The 17,873-nt window shown below is 27.3% G+C and overlaps 1 protein-coding gene across 5 annotated transcripts in view; it reads right to left on the bottom strand.

The window, feature by feature from the left end:
* LOC129968980 (activin receptor type-1-like) overlaps window positions 1-14,103 on the bottom strand; it is a 37,351-nt gene extending 23,248 nt beyond the window's left edge. For 2 of the 5 annotated variants that reach the window (XM_056083368.1, XM_056083367.1), the window contains exon 1: window positions 212-320. Coding sequence is in view for 2 of the 5 variants with exons in the window: in XM_056083365.1 (XP_055939340.1) it covers window positions 212-318; window positions 4,705-4,777 (180 nt within the window). In the remaining 3 variants the exon portion in view is untranslated. Of the gene's footprint in view, window positions 1-211; window positions 321-4,704; window positions 4,969-11,493; window positions 11,608-13,992 lie in introns of those variants that run through there. The other 3 variants (XM_056083366.1, XM_056083365.1, XM_056083369.1) reach the window with 3 other exon arrangements.
* Window positions 14,104-17,873: the final 3,770 nt, after the last annotated feature.

The raw sequence follows: 17,873 nt of genomic DNA, 5'->3' as shown, positions 1-17,873 counted from the left end.
CTTTTTTTTAATCACTTGAAAAGAAGGAAAAGTAATTTTTTACTTCATGAAAATTTTATAAGAGTGTTTTTATTCCCCCTCCATACTGTAAGCTAAGGCTCACAAGGATAAAGGTTTAAAAGCTTTATGATACAACATTAAAAACATAAGATATAAAAAAAAATGAAGTATGTTTAATAATAATTTATAAATTTTTTTTGGTTATACTTACTTTGAAAGCCCCATCACAAGTTTTGTTATAAGGATTGTTGCATTCACTACCAATGCATTCATAACAAGTATATGGAGGATAAGTCTGAATCCTTCTTTTAGGATTTTCTATAAACCAAGAATGAATATTAAAATTTAGAATAAACTATAAAGAACAATCATTGTGCATAAATTTGTTCAATATCCAGAGAAAAATTATACTTCAAATACAAATTTCAGTTTTGTTCAAATCATTTAATTCAAAAACTTCTATACCATGAACCTTCTAAACCACGAACCATATACCTTCTTCAAAAACTTCTTCTACCATGAACTGATAGCATTTATCAAAAATAAAATTGATATAAAATGTAAGCTTTCTGTTAAAAAATTGTCAAAATATATGTCAAGTGTAGAAACATTTTGTAGCAGTATTTTGCAATAGCAGATTATTACAATTGTTATACAATTTGAAAACTTACACTAACGATAAAACTGTATATTCAAGGGTATTTTGTCTGTTGACAAATTAACCCTTTAAGAGTACTGAAAAATCTCCTTAAAAATGCACAATTTTTCTACTTCTATACATAAATTTTTTTTTTTTTTACATTTAATAATTTTTCCAGTCTTTAGTTCTCTCATAAAAATGCGTAACAAATGTCTTAAAAGTTTCTCAAAGGATATAAGTATTCCGGAGATTGTTCTGCAACTCATGTTGCCATTTGTTTGCATCAGGAGCATAAAATTGGTTGTTTATCCCATTTTTCTTCAAAGTATGTTTAACTCTGATACATTCAAATCCAATGCTCTTACTTATTTGTTGTCAGTATACAGTATTTATGGAAAGAAGAAAGAATCCAAGCACAAAAAAAAGCTCATTAGTAGGCATTAAATTTAGAGAAAAGCATCAATACCCCCTCCAGTTATAAATTACCTCACTAAGAAAAACTACATGGACTTTCTTTTGGATATGTATAGGGATATATTTAGTAACCTAATTTCATTATGCAGAATAAATTTAATTCAACAAATACAGGGCAAGTTTTCAAAAGCAAAAAGAAACAGATAAAAAAGGGATAGACATTTTAAAAAACCATAGTGCATTATGTTAAAAAAAAAAAATGCTGATAACTTTGCTCCAGTTGACCTGTAAAATTATATAAAAAAATGAGAATCTTTATTTCAGCAATTAAGCTGAAAATAAATTAGAGTGCAGTATTTTTTTTAAATATCTCTGTATTTTAAAAAGAAATATTATTTCCTTTTTAAATATATTTTATTGTGCTATGAAAATATTTTTTATTGCAATATTCATTTTGAGATTCTAGCCAATGGCAATATATATTAAATTTATTACAAAACTTATGTATAAACGTTTCTGAAAATCAATCAAAATTAAAAGCAACTGATCCAAAAATCAAGCACTGCTTCCGCAGAAGCTTCAAGCCTTAGATAAGCAATGGGCTCATCCTTACCTTTTTCAATTTTAATAATTGAAAAGGAATTTTCATTTTTATTGATTGAATTTATTTCAAATACATTAATTGGATTTTAAAGATTAATTTTGCAGCAAGCATTTACTCAGAATATAATTTCCTTGCATTACAAATAAAAAAAGTATTTCTTCATTTGAAAAGGCATGAATTTAAAATTATTTTTAAATTCATTTAAAAATTATTTTTTATTTTCAAGAAATATACTGTATTGTTTCAAAAGATAAACATTGAAATATATTTTAAAATAATCTTTGAAGTACAAGAACAAGTAAATAAGAATAAGATGTTTAGATACATTTTTGTCCCTTAAAGAGTTAATAGGAAAAATCTCATCCCTTCAAATATTATGTTTAAAGATTTCTAATGATTTATATACAGTTTATTAGAATATTTAATATACTGTATATAATTTTGATACCATCTATATTAACAACAATTAAAGCTTAATAAAAGTAAAGCCACATATCATTTTCTTAACATGCCAATAAAAAAAAGCTAAGAAATGTCAATCAAAATAAATTATAAAAAGAATATTTGAAAGTTTTGTACAAAAATGTTCTCTAAAATTAATTAAAATAATTTAACTCTTAACAGTACAAGATGCTCTACTTACAATATTGCATAACATTTAAGAATATCAACCAATAATTTGGGTAAACTTTATAGCTGATTAAAATCAGTTTCAAAGGAAAGAGAAGAAAACTTTTTTAAAACCTTATACAAGAATCTATAATATAATATTTTTTACTCAAAGTAGCATTTATAAGTAGAAAAAAAAAAAAAAAATTCCAAGCATTTTACCCACATTTTTAAAATTATCCAAATTGAAATTTTTAATTATTTCACATCATTAGCTTCATTAACTTTATTAATTTAAAAAGTTATACATCTGACAAAAGTCACGAGGGAAGAGTTAAGATTAGAAGATAAACAAAACAATTAAATAATTGTATGCTAACCCCATCCCAGACAGAGAATTGTATGCTAACCCCATCGTGACAGAGAAACTTCTGGTTTAACTACATGCCATTGGCAAACACTATCAAATTTTAGCTATGGCTAACATAAATCTTTGGTGCTTAATTACCTGCTGTTATAAATATGCTCTATTTGGCAATTAATTGGTGGCAGGTGATTACTACACAAGTGCTAAAATTATTGAACTAAATACAAACAAAATAAAATATGTTAAAAGATTCAGCCAAATCAAAAAAGTTACAGCAATATTATAAGTATACAATATTCAGTCAATAAGTTTAAGAAAAAGTATGATTTTAAATAAATTGAAAGACCCCCCCCCCCTGTAAAAAACATGCATGCATCAAACAGATTCCTCTGAAATCAAATATTTTGTTATTCCTTAAGAGACAATTAAAATTGTATAGATCCATTTCAGTTACAGATTAGACTGGCAAAATGGATAAATTCAAAATTGATAAGTCCAAAATGGATAAATTCAAAATTAAAAACACACAATATCTTAAATTCCTATCATATGACTTTTATCCAAATTCATATAAAGATAAGCTTAAAAAATTACATCATATAAAACAAGCCGCACATAAAATTTCACATTATTTATTTTAGAAAAATCAGTAAAATTCTCCTTAATGAGATTGAAAACCATTTTGGCTGTGTTAAGATAATGCACTGAAATTAGTTTCTATTAAAAAAAATCAACAAATCCAAACATATATTAGATTTGTTTATAATACTCTTTTTGTAATTAATCTATTTTCGAGAGGTATTGTGTAACACTTAAAAATTTTACTTCTCAATATCATATCTGCTAAAATATTTACTAATGAATTGCTCATTGAAGATTCTATATAATTACCTATTCTTCTAATAAAGTTATTAAATGTGCAATGGTTGATAATATAAGATCAATAAAATAACATATAGTAAAAGAAAGTGAAATAAAATACCTGAATGATAAAGGGAATTTCATTTTAATGAAATGTTAAAAGCATCAAACATTTCTTCATTGTAGACTTTTATAAATATTTTGTTGTTGACAGCATTTTTAATGCAGTATCGAATAAATGTTTAATTATTACGAAACACCAAATTATTAAAAAAGTACTGAATAGACAAAATTGAAATTTTAAATTGTTTTTTTAACCATAATATACTAAGGGCATCTTTAATTTTGCTCAATATTCTGAATGCAAGACAATATTGTAAATATGTCATAAAAATGTTGTTGAACATTTTGTGGGAAAACTATGGCAGCATTCATTGTAATATAAAAGAAAATCAGGAAGGCAAAAATAATAAAGTACGTACACTGAGCATTTCAAAATAAATGTAAATGAAATATTTGATTAGCATTGTATAAATATATCTGTAAATAACATTCTGAATACTTTTTTTTTTAAATGGTTAACTCAAACTTATTTTAAATCATTATGCATTACTATTGAATACAATCATTCTCTATTCAATAGTAATTTGAAACATGAAGATATATGTTCGTTTATATATAAGAAAAAATACTAATGTCTATCTATTATCTCAAATAAAAGTGAGTTTAATTTAATCTCAGAGTTTGTAGGAAAGAAAGTTCCAAAATAATTCATATTGATAAACTGTTAAGAATCTTTGCCACAATGCATATATTTAAGCAAATATATAATAACTAGCAAACTTCACCAGTTACACCTCACAATACTAATTAAAATCAATTTACCTTATCTTCACATGTTTATTTTATACAGTTTTATATTTTCTAGATCATAATAATTTTAATCAATTTGAAAGGCATTTGGCATTACAATGTCAATAATCTTCAGCAGAAATTGACCTTTATGAAAATTCACAGAATCCATACAACCCGCTTTATAACAATTCAATACAAATTTAAAAAAATAGCATTTCTATTTAATTTTAAAAAATTCTGTTGTGGTAGTACAATTATTTTTACAAATCCAAATTTCATAAAATGACGTATTTTAGGAACGACATTTGTTTAAAAATAATAAGCACGTGTATTAATTTCCAAAAAATAACTTACCTTTGATGATGGCTTTAGAATTTGCAAAAGCAAATAAAATAGAAAATAAGATAAAAATTCTTTCGTAAAACATGATAATTTGTCGATTCAGATCAACTTCCTAGCATAAATTTTAAAATAAAAAGGTTTAAGGCAAAATAAAGAACTACACATGGACAGCAAGAAAATTACAGATTTAATCATAGCGGGTTATACCGAACTGAAACACGCATGCGTGTTAGTGATTATCGAAATCGATAAAACGTTCATTTCCGATATCACAAAAGGAAAGAACGGTTCCGAAACCAAATTGGCAATGGATACGACCTGACGTTTCCATTGCTTTTGCAAATAGTCAGACTAATCTTAACTCTACGACCAGTAAATTACGATCCGTGGAATGAATAAATTAGCAAGAATTTGTTGTGGAATCTGTACCGTAATGAATTAGATCAGAAATGAGCCATTTGGTGGAGGGATGAATCACGTGTATTTTTATTGTATCAATGGGGGAGGGAAGAGAATAGGTAACGTGCCTTGTCCAATCGATTGCTATATATTTTTTTGGTAATAAGTTTCTTCGCAAGGGGCTATGTTATACATTTAAGGAAATTGTATTGGGTATCGAACTCGCAACGTCGGGGTTTATATTAGAGTTGCATAATCCACGATTTTTTGAATAACAAATAATTTTGCTATTGTTATTTTAAAAAAATTTGTTCCAAATATCTGTTATTTCAAGAATATTATTAATTAAAAATTATTAATCAGTATTAAATATAAAATTTATTAATTGAAATTAATACTTACTTTACTAATTTAAATAACGTGTGATTGAATTAATTTATCTATTTTAGCTTATTTCTTAAATTTGATTTTCTTTCAAAACTATTTATTTAATTTCTTTATTAGAGTCAACTATTTTCTGAAAAATTAGAATTAAATATATATGTCATATCTTTAAAATGTTTACTTTAGTTCTATAATCTACCAATAGATGGCACCAGCAGTAAACAGATTATATGCAATACCGCTCCGATAAATTTCAGTGATATGCAAATCAATCATATGATAATTCCAAGAATAACCGGTCCGTTCACTTTTCATTCCATTCACAGATTTCTTCTTTTTGTTTTATTCGCGTTAAGGGGATGGGATCCTCAGGACACAAGAAATGAATGTTTTGTGTTTCCGGGATTTTCTTTCCACTCCCTGGAGGGTCGGGGATCAGCCGATACGCTTTCTTTTCTTTCAGAGATGTCGGCTCAGCCCGCTTAAGTTTTGACAGAATAATGGGAGTTGGTCACTTGCGGTTTTAGATTTATGGATTGCTACACTTTTTATTCCTTTTCCACTTACAACATATTAGCTTATTGCCGACTTTAAGATTTTATATTAATATCGTACATGAAATTGAAATCGACCGACTCCTTCGAAGTCTTTTAGTTACATTCACCTAAGAATAATCGATTGTGTATGAATTTTTAAGCATTACGAATAAAATATTTTTTTCAATACATTTTTCAGTATTTCAAGGCAAAAATATCAATATTGAGGAAACTTGAAATTCATTTTATTTGAATTTGTATTACAGTTTTTGATAATTCTATTTCATATTTGCTGTTTTTGATAACGAAGCATTATCGGCGTTTATCATGAGGTTTCATGGTATATTAATCTGAGAATGATTAATTTTATATTAATAAAATTTAAAAAAAATTCTTTTTTTAAAGTTGATTATTTTCCATGCATTATACAACAGTGAGGTCTTATATTCTTTTTTGTTAAATATAGTTTGAAAAAAAAAATGTTATCGTGTAAATATTTCTCATACAAAATACATACTTTTATGGATTTGATTTCATAGATCGTTGTTAAAGAAACAATTCATTTCTTCTATATAATTAGAAAGAATCTTTAGATAAATGGATTATTCTAAAAATAACTAATTTTATATTCCTTTTACAGGCTTTTTTTTTTATTCTTTAAAAAGTATTTTGAAAAAATATAAACTTTTTTTTTCCTAAAATGTTTGTTTTAAATTTAATTTTTAAGGATGGATGACGTAATATATTTATGCATTGCTCTGAAATACGATTCTTTTAAAATTGAATTTCTCCACTTCCTGCATTGTTTACTACTTTTCAGTGTCACAAATTGAGCAAAGATATTACTTTCCCCTTCTGCAGATTTTCCACCCGTTAGGAATGCTAATTAATTCCCAGCCATCCGAGAGCAATTGCTTAACGCGTAGGGATGACGAATATTTTACGAGCGGTTATTAAGTAACCAATATCAAAAAGTCACAAATACCAGTGATCAATACTTTTCAAAGAAGGGTGCGATTCAAATCCTTGATACGATCTTACTGGTGATATTTCGATTACAAGTCTTGGATCACGATAGAAAGTAACAATCGATATGATCTGTCCAATATAAGCTCTCGAAGAAGAGTTCAATCATGCATAGGGAAAGTCCCTTACCCACTGATGCACTTTCCAGGAACAGACCTCCCACAAGCAGTTGTGGCGGGCGGCCGGACCTATTGATGACAAGAAGAGCACTTCCGATTTCACAAAGAGTCAGATCCGAGCTCTCCCTATCCCATCACATGATAAAGACTATTGCTGGAAGCTATACGCGGCTTGTCTCATTGTACGAAAATAAGCTTTCTTTCGAACTCAAGTCTCCACAAAAAAATATTTATTCTGGAAAATGACTCTATCTGAAAAAGAGGATCAATATCTTTAATTTAAATAGACAATTACTAAACACATGTGGAGATTTGAATATGTTTTTTCTATACCACTCTTTCTGATATTTGAAGTTTTATTTTATTTTCGGCTTCTTGAATCTTTAAAAGCTTTAGTTTTAAATTAAAAAAAAAATGTAATCAGAATAATTTTATTTTATTGCTCATCAAATTTTCAATTGATAATTTTTTAAGAATCTCTTTTGAAAACCACTGACGAATATATTTGATTTACTAATCTTGATTGTGATTATTGTAGATTTCAAATGAAAATGTCCTCAAGATATAATTTAGCTGACTTAATGTAAAAAAAAGCTAAAATGCAAGATCGCTGGACACTATACGATTTTATGAAAAAAAGAAAGTTAATAAAGCTTTCAGAAAAAAAGTATTTAAATGACATTTGGATGGACACTAGGGATTTTTTATTAGCTTGAAAACTTTATTCTAAGTAGTAATAATAATTATTAAATTTGTCGCTTATTGTATAATACCATTTGTTATAATTTGAATTTTAATGCATTTGTACATCGTATAAGATTCTTACTTAGTTATTATTTTTTGCAAAATCAAATTAGTCTCTTCTTTATTTTTATGAACACAAAAGAATATATACATTCATATTATTGGCAATGCAACAGGAAATTTCACCTATAGAAAAACTGTGAAAAAAGTTCAAACCCTAAGTTCTTTCTACGGCAAACTTGGAGAATAGTTTAGTAGAATAAGACTATTACTGAAAAAAAAAAAATGAAAAATTTTAATAAAAATATTTTTCTGGAGGTTACGAGAAGCAAACATAGTATTCGCAGCATTTTAGTGAATACTATGAAGAAATGTGGTATAGTAAAAATTAATAAAAATGCAGAGTAAATAATTAAGATTTTAATTCATTAATGGTTATAAAATATTCTAACAATACTATTTTTTTGGTACTATGAAATCAAATCAGTTCTGCTTATTCTTAAAAATGCACACACACACACACACACACACACACACACACACACACACACACACACACACACACACACACACACACACACACACACACACACACACACACACACAAACAAACAAACAATAAATAGATACAAATATTTTAATAGCTAAACAAGAAATGAATTCACTCCATATAAAAATTATTTAATATATACATATTTTTTTGTTTGTTTCAGAAATTAAATCTTTCTCCCTAATTTCGAGAAAAAATTTTGCAATACAATCTAATAAAAATGTATTAATAAGTTTTAGCATTTTTTGAAAAATTCGAGATCGGACAGCATTTAATTCTTAACAACTAGAACCTTATCAAAGAAAAAATTATAATTTCTTAAAATTATTTTTTTAATATTTTTTTTATTTTTACGTAAGCTTTATGCAGTGTTATATGAAACACGATTACCAATTAGCTGCCTTTTGAAACTACAAAACAATTTTAATTATTCTCAGAAATAGAAAAAATGAAGGATCTATTTTTCTCAGAAAGCGAAAATTCTACTAGATAAGCAACACTGACACTGCTTTCAGGTGAATGGGAATTAATTAGCATTCCTACTGGGCCGAAAAATTGTAGAAGGGGAAAGAAATATCTTGCCCAATATGACACTTCAAAGTAGTGAAAAGTTTATAAGCCAGATAACAGCTACGAAAGACGGGCAATTTCTTTTGTCTTGTGGTCTTGTTACTCAGCTGCGAACTATAAGGTTCCAGGTTCTATCCTAGCTCATACCTATTCGCTACAGTCGTGAACAATGCGGCAAATGTTAAACGATGTAGGAAATGAAGAAATTCAATTTTAAAAGAAATTTCATTTCAGAACAATGCATAAATATATTACGTCCTCCTTCCTTAAAAATTAGATTTAAAACAGACATTTTACAAAAAAAAAAAAAAAAAAAGTTTTTATTTTTTCAAAATACTTTTTAAAGAATAAAAAAAAAAGCCTATAAAAGGAATATAAAATTAGTTATGCCTAGAATGATCCTTACATCTAATGATTCTTTCTAATTGTATAGAAGAAATGTATGGTTTAATTTACAAAGATCTATGAAATCGCAATCATAAAAGTATTATTTTGTATGAGAAATATTTATACGGTAACATTTTTTTTTCTAAATATATTTAACAGAAAAGAATATAAGACCTCTTTGTTGTATAATGCGTAAAAAATAATCAACTTAAAAAAAAATTCTTTTTACTTTATTAATATAAAATTAATTATTCTCAGGTTAATATACCATGAAACCTCATGATAAAAATCGATAATGCTCCGTTATCAAAAGCAGCAAATATGAAATAGAATTATCAAAAACTGCAATACAAATTCAAATAAAATGAATTTCAAGTTTCCCCATTATTGATATTTTTGCCTTGAAATACTGAAAAATGTATTGAAAAAATATTTTATTCAATAATGCTTAAAAATTGATACACGATCGGTCATTCTTAAGTAAATGTCTTAAAAAGACATCGAAGGAGTCAGTCGATTTCAATTTTATGTACGATATTGATGTAAAATCTAAAGTCGGCAACAGGCAAATATGTTGTAAGTGGAAAAGGAATAAAAAGTGTCGCGTATTCCCTTCAATCTAAAACCGCAAATGAACAACTTCCCGTATTGACATTACGCAATCAAAACTGAAGCAGACGACATCTCTGAAAGAAAAGAAGGGGTATCGGCTAATCCCGACCCCCCAGAAGGTGGAAAGAAAATTCCAGAAACATAAAACATTCTTCTCTTGTGTCCTGAGGATCCCATCCTTTTAACGGGAATAAAGGGATCAAGAGAAATCTGTGAATGGGTTGAAAAATGAACGGATCGGTTATTCTTGGAATTATCGTATTATTGAATTGCATATCCCTGAAATTTATCGGAGTGGTGGCTTCACTGGAAAGTGCAAATTAATGGTAGTTCCGGTTAATGGTAGAGACTTTGACTAAGATATTCGCATTTGACAATGCACTAGCCATATAGATAATTTTTTACTGCTTATGACATGACTTTCTGATTGCATATATTCTGTCCACTGCTGGCGCCATCTATTCGTAAAATATGCAACTAAGTAAACATTTTAAGAAATGAATATATTTTTAATTCAACTTTTTCAGGAAATAGTTTACTCCAATAAATAAATTAAATAAATAGTTTTGAAAAAAATCACATTTAAAAAGCAAGCTGAAATAGATAAATTAATGCACCCACGCGTTACTTAAATTAGTAAATTAAATATTAATTACAATTAATAAATTTTATATTTAATACTAATTAATAATTTTTAAATAACAATATGATTAAAATAACAGATATTTGGAACAAATATTTAAAAATAGCAATAACAAAATTATTTCTTATTTAAAAAATCGTGGATTATGCCTCTCTAGTCTCCCGGTTTTTAAAGCTTCCGAGTTAAGGGAAAAAAAGCTCAACAAACATCACAAATTCAATAAATCAAGTTTTAATAGACCTATCTCCATAGTTCCTGGTGATTCCTGAATCTTCTATTTTATCGTCAAATTCGTTGTTAAGTTGTCAAATGGTCGTAGACCACATGATCATAAATCCATCATCCGTTTAGCAACCATTAAAACTAATAGTAAAACTGTCTTCCTTGCAATAGAATTGACCCAAGTAGCACATAATATTGTATAATATCATAAAATTTGAAAAAAGTAATATTATACAATATTTTCCCGAATATTGAAATGTGAAAACGCTGTAATATTTTTCAATATTTTTTCATGATATTGGACATTATTATATAATATTTTATAATGATGCTCAGTATTGAATAAAACTATATAGTATTATATAATATTATACAGTATTAAATTATATTAAGTGATATTATACTCTATTGTATAATATTATACAATGTTAAATTATACTAAGCAATATTATACTATATTGTATAATATTATACAATATTAACAATTTAAAATTTATTTATTAGGTTTTAGAAGAAAATTTAAATTTTAATCCTCTTTATAAGCAGAGCTTCCGTTGATTCTATGCGTCTTTCTTAAGAGATTTCACGTTTCAATCATTTGATACTTACCTTGCACGTTGAACCACGACGAACTTAACATGCGTCCTATGCTCTTAAGTATCGGAACGTTGAACAAAGCTGATAAATTATGCTAGTGGAGTATCACTTAAAAAATTCTTTTCCCTACAAAATAGAATGGAATTATTAAATATAAAATAATGAATAGAACTTTTAGTTTCAGTTAATTAATCTTTTACAATTTCTAGTTGGTAACGTGACTTATTTTTTCGAGACTATTTATAGTTTCTTTAAGTATGATTTATTTTATGAACAAAGCAGAGGCGGCGGCAGAGATTGCAAAGACAAAGCCGACAGGGGGGCAAGCACAATATCTCTCATTTGGTTTCAAAATACCTCATAATAATTAATTTTACATTTAATTAAAGAAAATAAAGTATTATTTAGCTTCTTTTTTTATTCAGATGCTGATCCTTTCTTTCATTGTTAAAACTTTACAAAGGAATTTGTGAAAAAATGTTCTCAGTTTCTTTTAATGACCATCAAAAAATTGTCAATATTTGGGTCTATTTCTTTATGAGACTGTTGAGATTTAATTCCTCTGAGATCTAAAATTAGAAAAAATATATGTTATATTCCTTTCTAAATTGCTGAATACAGATAGAAGCACAGGTTGCGCCAGAATGACATGTCATGCTAAATGAACAAATGCATGCTCTTATTTCATATCAGAAGCAATATAAAAAAAAGTTCAAAGAAAAAGTTTTATAAAAGAAACGTTTTTAGAAATCTAAAATAATAAATGAAAAATATTCGATGCTTTCGCCAAATAAAGATTTTTCAACGTAGTTCCCCCTACCTAAAATATTTATTAAATCAGGAGATTGCAGCAAAGAGCAGGAATTCAGATGTGTTTCGAATCTGAGGATAATAAGTGCGGAACAAAAATACAAAAATTACATTTAATACAACAAAAAATTTACTTTAGTTGTGACACGATCAATATAGAATGCGGAAAAGATACAATGATGTTGTTTCTTAAGATTACTGGAGAAAATATTTTGTAAATATATGTACAAACTTACTATTTTATGTAAGATATGAAAAATATTCTTATGAAAAATGGACTGCTTAAACATTAGATCCCCTTTGTATTTATTTTTCAATATATATTTAGGCTTAAAAAAAACCCAGTGAATTTTATGAAGAAACAATTAGATCTTGAATATGAATTCCCCTATCTTTATCAGTAAGCTACCAAATTTGGCACTTAGGTACTTGCTCGTTGTAGGTGCTAAATAAATAAAAGTTTTCCCAAAATTTATTCGATTTTTTAACTTAAAAATTAATAAATATTTTAAAGCATCTTAAATATTTTAAACCATATTATTGCACATTTTTTTTTTTTTTTTTTGCCAATTTCGAATTAAAAGCATAGGTTTTTCAGGGATACAATATTTATTTCCATAAAAAAAAATTCTAACAATTAAAAAAAATATTTTGAAGTAAAATTGGAGCAACCTTTACAATTGTTTTAATTATTGTATTTATATTCATACGCGAAATTCGAATTTAAAAAAAAACAAGCTTTTCAGTGATGCAACTTTTATTCCCGTAAAAAAGAAATTCTAATAACTTAAAAAAAATATTTTGAAGTATAATTTTTAGTAATATTTACCATTGTTTTAATTACTGTATTTATATTCATGCTCGTTCCATCAATATTAAATACACGTTGAATTTGCGAATTATGACTGTTTCATAGTTAAGAGGAAATTTCAGAAATTGAAAAATAGACGAATCGGGCCTCAAATATTTCTGTGTTACGATGTTTTGGATTAGAAATTCGAATTCCCTTAAAATTTTCTTCAAATTCTATATCACATATTTAGAATATTTTTGTAGTAACCCATACAGTAGGTTTATATATCCTAAAAGAAGAAGATAATATTTTTAAAAAGAGACCCATATTTTAGAAAAATATTCAAAATTACAGAAATAAAAACATGTCATTTTCCAATTTTTGTCAAAACATTCATGGGCCATAAAAACTTAAAAGAAAAGAATTTAAATTCTGAGTAATGTATTCCGAGTGCAGAAATTTCAAAAGTAGCCACTGAAAAACATTGCAGCAAACTTCAAATTTTGACGCAAAATCTCTAAGCAATCTCAAAATTAAATAAATAAATAAATAACATAAAGCTCATGATGCATTGAAATAAATAATTTCTGCTCTTGACATATAGCTGCCGGGATAATAAACAATGTATTATTATTATTTTTTTTAATTTTCTGAAACATAGAGATGGAGACATTTCTGCTATCACGAACCAACTATTAGCTTATGCATCTTGTATTCGCTGTTTTAAAACATGACAAAGAGTGTTTAGTTTTGTTATGCAAGGCGAGTTAATTACTGAAATTATTAATAAAAATTGTTATTAATTTGGGAGCAAATTATCATTTGAATCCCCCCCCCGAAGAACACAATATGCGAATCCAAGTTGGTTTTTAATTGCATAATTGAGTACAGTTAAAATAAAAACTTACAGTTATTCCAAAAGATTTTTGCTGTTGAAACAATGATCAAGCAATAAATGCATAAACCGAAAAGAGATATAACTATTTTTAAAATTTGATGTGTTAAATGTTGATTTGATTTTTCTTAAAAGAATGTAAATTGAAGAGCGTTTAGGAATGCGGTTCGTTCTGGCACTCACGTCATAGGACGAACGTCCTTAGCTGGGAAAACAGTCATCAGCCAATGAAAATTGGAACAACCTGTTTTTCAAAAGCATAAAGCTAAAAATATATCATTACTTGCATAAATTATCTGTTATGGCTGCATAGACATCTGCAAAAGTTTGCTAAGTTGAGTTTTATGTTTCACGCAGCATACGTCACGGCTGAAAGTATGTCAGCCTTTCTAATAAAGATGGAGACTCCGCAGAAAAATATTTCGTTATTTTTCATGACGATTCCTTGTATTTGTTAAGCTGTCGAAAACGTTATCACATATACTTGGCACTTTTCAATTACAGAAGAGAACCCCGTTGATTTTGACAACAGCTGAATAATTTATGACTTCATTTTATATTTTTATTGCCTCAAAACATTCAAAATTCAAACTTTAGTTCACATTTTTTCATTCAGGCGAAAGATTCGTCATATAGAGGAAGTTCGCATATTATTGAACGAATTTCATTTCTTATTAATCGGTCTTTCCATTAAGTTATTGTATTTCTGATGCTCCATTTTTGCCCTTATTCTTATTTATTATTCTAAATTTAAATTTCCATGTTAAAAATGCATTTTGTAAAATTAATTTTAGAGAGTTTTCCCAATCCTTTTCAAAAGATCTTCATATTTCATTAATAAATTTAGGTCTACGATTGTCCCGAATGCTCCTTGGATTATGACATTTGGTGTTTTAGCGAGAAGTGAGTAAAAGATATTGGAATAATACCAGTTTATTGATTCATTTTTTTCTTAATTAATGGTTAATTAACATGCTTGGTTATTTGCATTTGCTTAGTGATGATTAATGTTTTATGAATGTGTGGATGAAGAGACAGTCTTTTTTCCTTGAATAATGGAAATAAATATTACTTTGATAATATAAGGATTAATTTTTATGTTTTCTTAAATTTTTCATCTCTCAGTTGTTAAGTTTTCTTTCTATCAACTTTCATTTTTCATCTCCTGTTAGATGCGAAACTGTCATCAACCTGTATAAATTCCCCATTAAAAATTTCTTAAGAACATTTGAGCTAAGTATTTTATTTTCCTTTCGTTTGTAATAATAAAAAGTTTTTCTTTAACCGTAATCGCTTAAATATATCCAAATTTTACTAAATGCTGTCGCTTTCTATACTAATTTTTTCAATATATAAAGGTTTTTCATGAAAAGTCCTGCCTGCAACGAGTTTCGTAATCAGCCATTTGTTTAAGAGAAGAACGATTAAATATTTTTTTATTTGTTTGAAGAATTAAATCACTATTTATCATTTTAATTAAGTTGAAAATGAATGATTTAATAACTCTGCAATAGTTTGTTGAAATAGTTATTTTTTATTATAAAATTAAAATTTTTAAAAAATATACTAAAAAGCTCGTTTCATTTTAGGTAAGCTTTTGGAATTCTTGCTCCAAAAGACTGATTTTCACACGCTGCTTATTTTATTATTAACATTGAATTCACCGCGACAGATTTTCCAATACCAGTTTTAATTCATTGAATTGTTGTATGTCAAATATTAATTCTTCGTTTAGATATATTAGTTCCATAGACTTTTAAAGCATTCTTTAACGACATAGATTTATTTCTTTCTGAAAAAGAAGAAAATATAGCCACCTATTAAATGTTTGTTTAGAAATGCCATTATGTAATATTAAAAAAAACATTTATAGTTAAAGTAAGCAAACAATTAGTGTAAAAAGAAAAATTGCTTTGTATCAACGATTGCTTATAAATTCCAATAAAAATATTTAAAACTTGAATAAACTTGTGTGCTAAACGATTATTTAACTAATAACCACTATATTCTTCATCGATTTATTTAAAACCTGAATGAACTTTTGTGCCAAACGATTAATTAACTGATAAACACCTATTCTTCATTGATTTATTTGAAACCTGAACGAACTTGTGTGCCAAACGATTATTTAACGAATAACCACTATATTCTTCATCTATTTTTTAAAGGTTATGGTGGTTGCAGTTACTTTTTAATATCAAGAGAACTACTGTATAGGAGAAAAAATTCCTCTTTTAAACTCATAGTTTCGCGAAGCTTCAAAATATCATTCTTAAAAAAAGGTTTTGGATTGGAAGCTTCGAAGTTTTCTTATTCTTGTAAAGTGAATGGAAGAAAATTCAATGATATTTGGATAATTTGAACGTTTTAATTCAAATTTTTCTCTGGTTCTTTGAATTTCTATTAATATAATGAGGAAATTTTTGGTTAACTCCTAGTAAATGCTCAATATTTCCCTATCTTTGAAGTGTTGTTAATTATATACTCCACATACTTTGATTTTCCAGGGATCTTAAATAAATTTATAAAGCTTATAATTAAGGTATGAGAGTGGTTTAAAATCTTCGTTTTTAATGGTATTGTTGACATTTTTGATGGTTTACTTTTGTAGCCTGTTTTATAAGATTTCTACTTTTTACTTACTCTTTATTTGCGTGAATTACAAATATTTCATTACCGAGTCATAGGCAAAATTCTAGGCAGGAAGTAATATTCCGAAATGAGAAACGACATACTTCATTCGTTTATTTCCAACTGAAGATATGATTACTTCAGTCATAAATTGAAAGAAAGAAAAAATAAACACCTTAAGTTGGTCTTTTTGAGCAGAACCTGTTAAAGAATGTCTACATTACAAAACACAGAATGCAATGAAAGTTTCAATAATATAATAGAGAAATAGAGAGTGTCGTCTCTAAAGAGACGGTTCGTGAACAACAAGCACATCAGTTAGGAATTTCAGAGCACTCCCGAGTATCCGACACTAATTTTCTTGTATCGTAATTAAATGAGGAAAGCAAGACGTTGCAAAAGCAGTCTTCTATTAAGGACTTTTTCAAAAACTAAAAGCTGTAGGTTTTGACTCTTATTTTAGGGTTACCTTTTCATATCTGTGCAATCATTTATCACTGAAAAATAGAATCAGTTTGTGTCAATTTTCTTAAGAATTAGGGCTTCCATTTACTTTAAAGTTTGTTTAGGTTCCTGCATTTAAGTTAGGCATTACGGAATTGTACTAAAATGTGAACAGTTTATATCCTTTAACTTACTTTTTCTCTGATAAATTCTTGAAACGTTCAGTGCAGTATATAAACATATATAAAGTACCAATACAGAGTATTCTATTTTAACACGACACGTTACCAGTAACTGATGATTCATGGGACTATGTTCACATTCTACATGGCTTGAAATAAATGGGGGGAGGGGTTAGTATTCAATAAGAAGTGAGAAAATGCATATTATGTAATATGTTTCATATAAAACGTCATCTGGTATTGGTGGGTAAAGAAATGAGTTAGAGCTCCGGCATATAAGGCTTTTTTGTTATTCGGTTTGCCTTTCCGCCACATATGCCGGATATTCACGAGTGTACTGTAGTAGTGTCACCATTTATTAAATTCTAGCTTGTTGACTTGCTAACTGTTTTTCAAAAATTATATTTGAAGACAGGAACTAACTTTAGATAATTAAAGATGTTTTACTGAAGCTTTGGCATTTCAAGGGTTATTGACTCAACGAAGCATTCCAGAAAAAAAAAATAAGAACCATTAAAAGCGGCAATAGTTTGAAATATTAGGTAAAGAAAGAGGGTTGTAGAGTTTAATGTTTTTCAGAAACTATAAGCATTTATTATGTGTTGTATTAAATGCATTTTTTGAGAAACGATATTTT

This window comes from Argiope bruennichi, chromosome 5, assembly GCF_947563725.1.
Source record: "Argiope bruennichi chromosome 5, qqArgBrue1.1, whole genome shotgun sequence".
Taxonomy (NCBI): domain Eukaryota; kingdom Metazoa; phylum Arthropoda; class Arachnida; order Araneae; family Araneidae; genus Argiope; species Argiope bruennichi.
The sequence above is the reverse complement of the archived record's forward strand: the minus strand, read 5'-3'. Positions and strand labels throughout refer to the sequence as shown.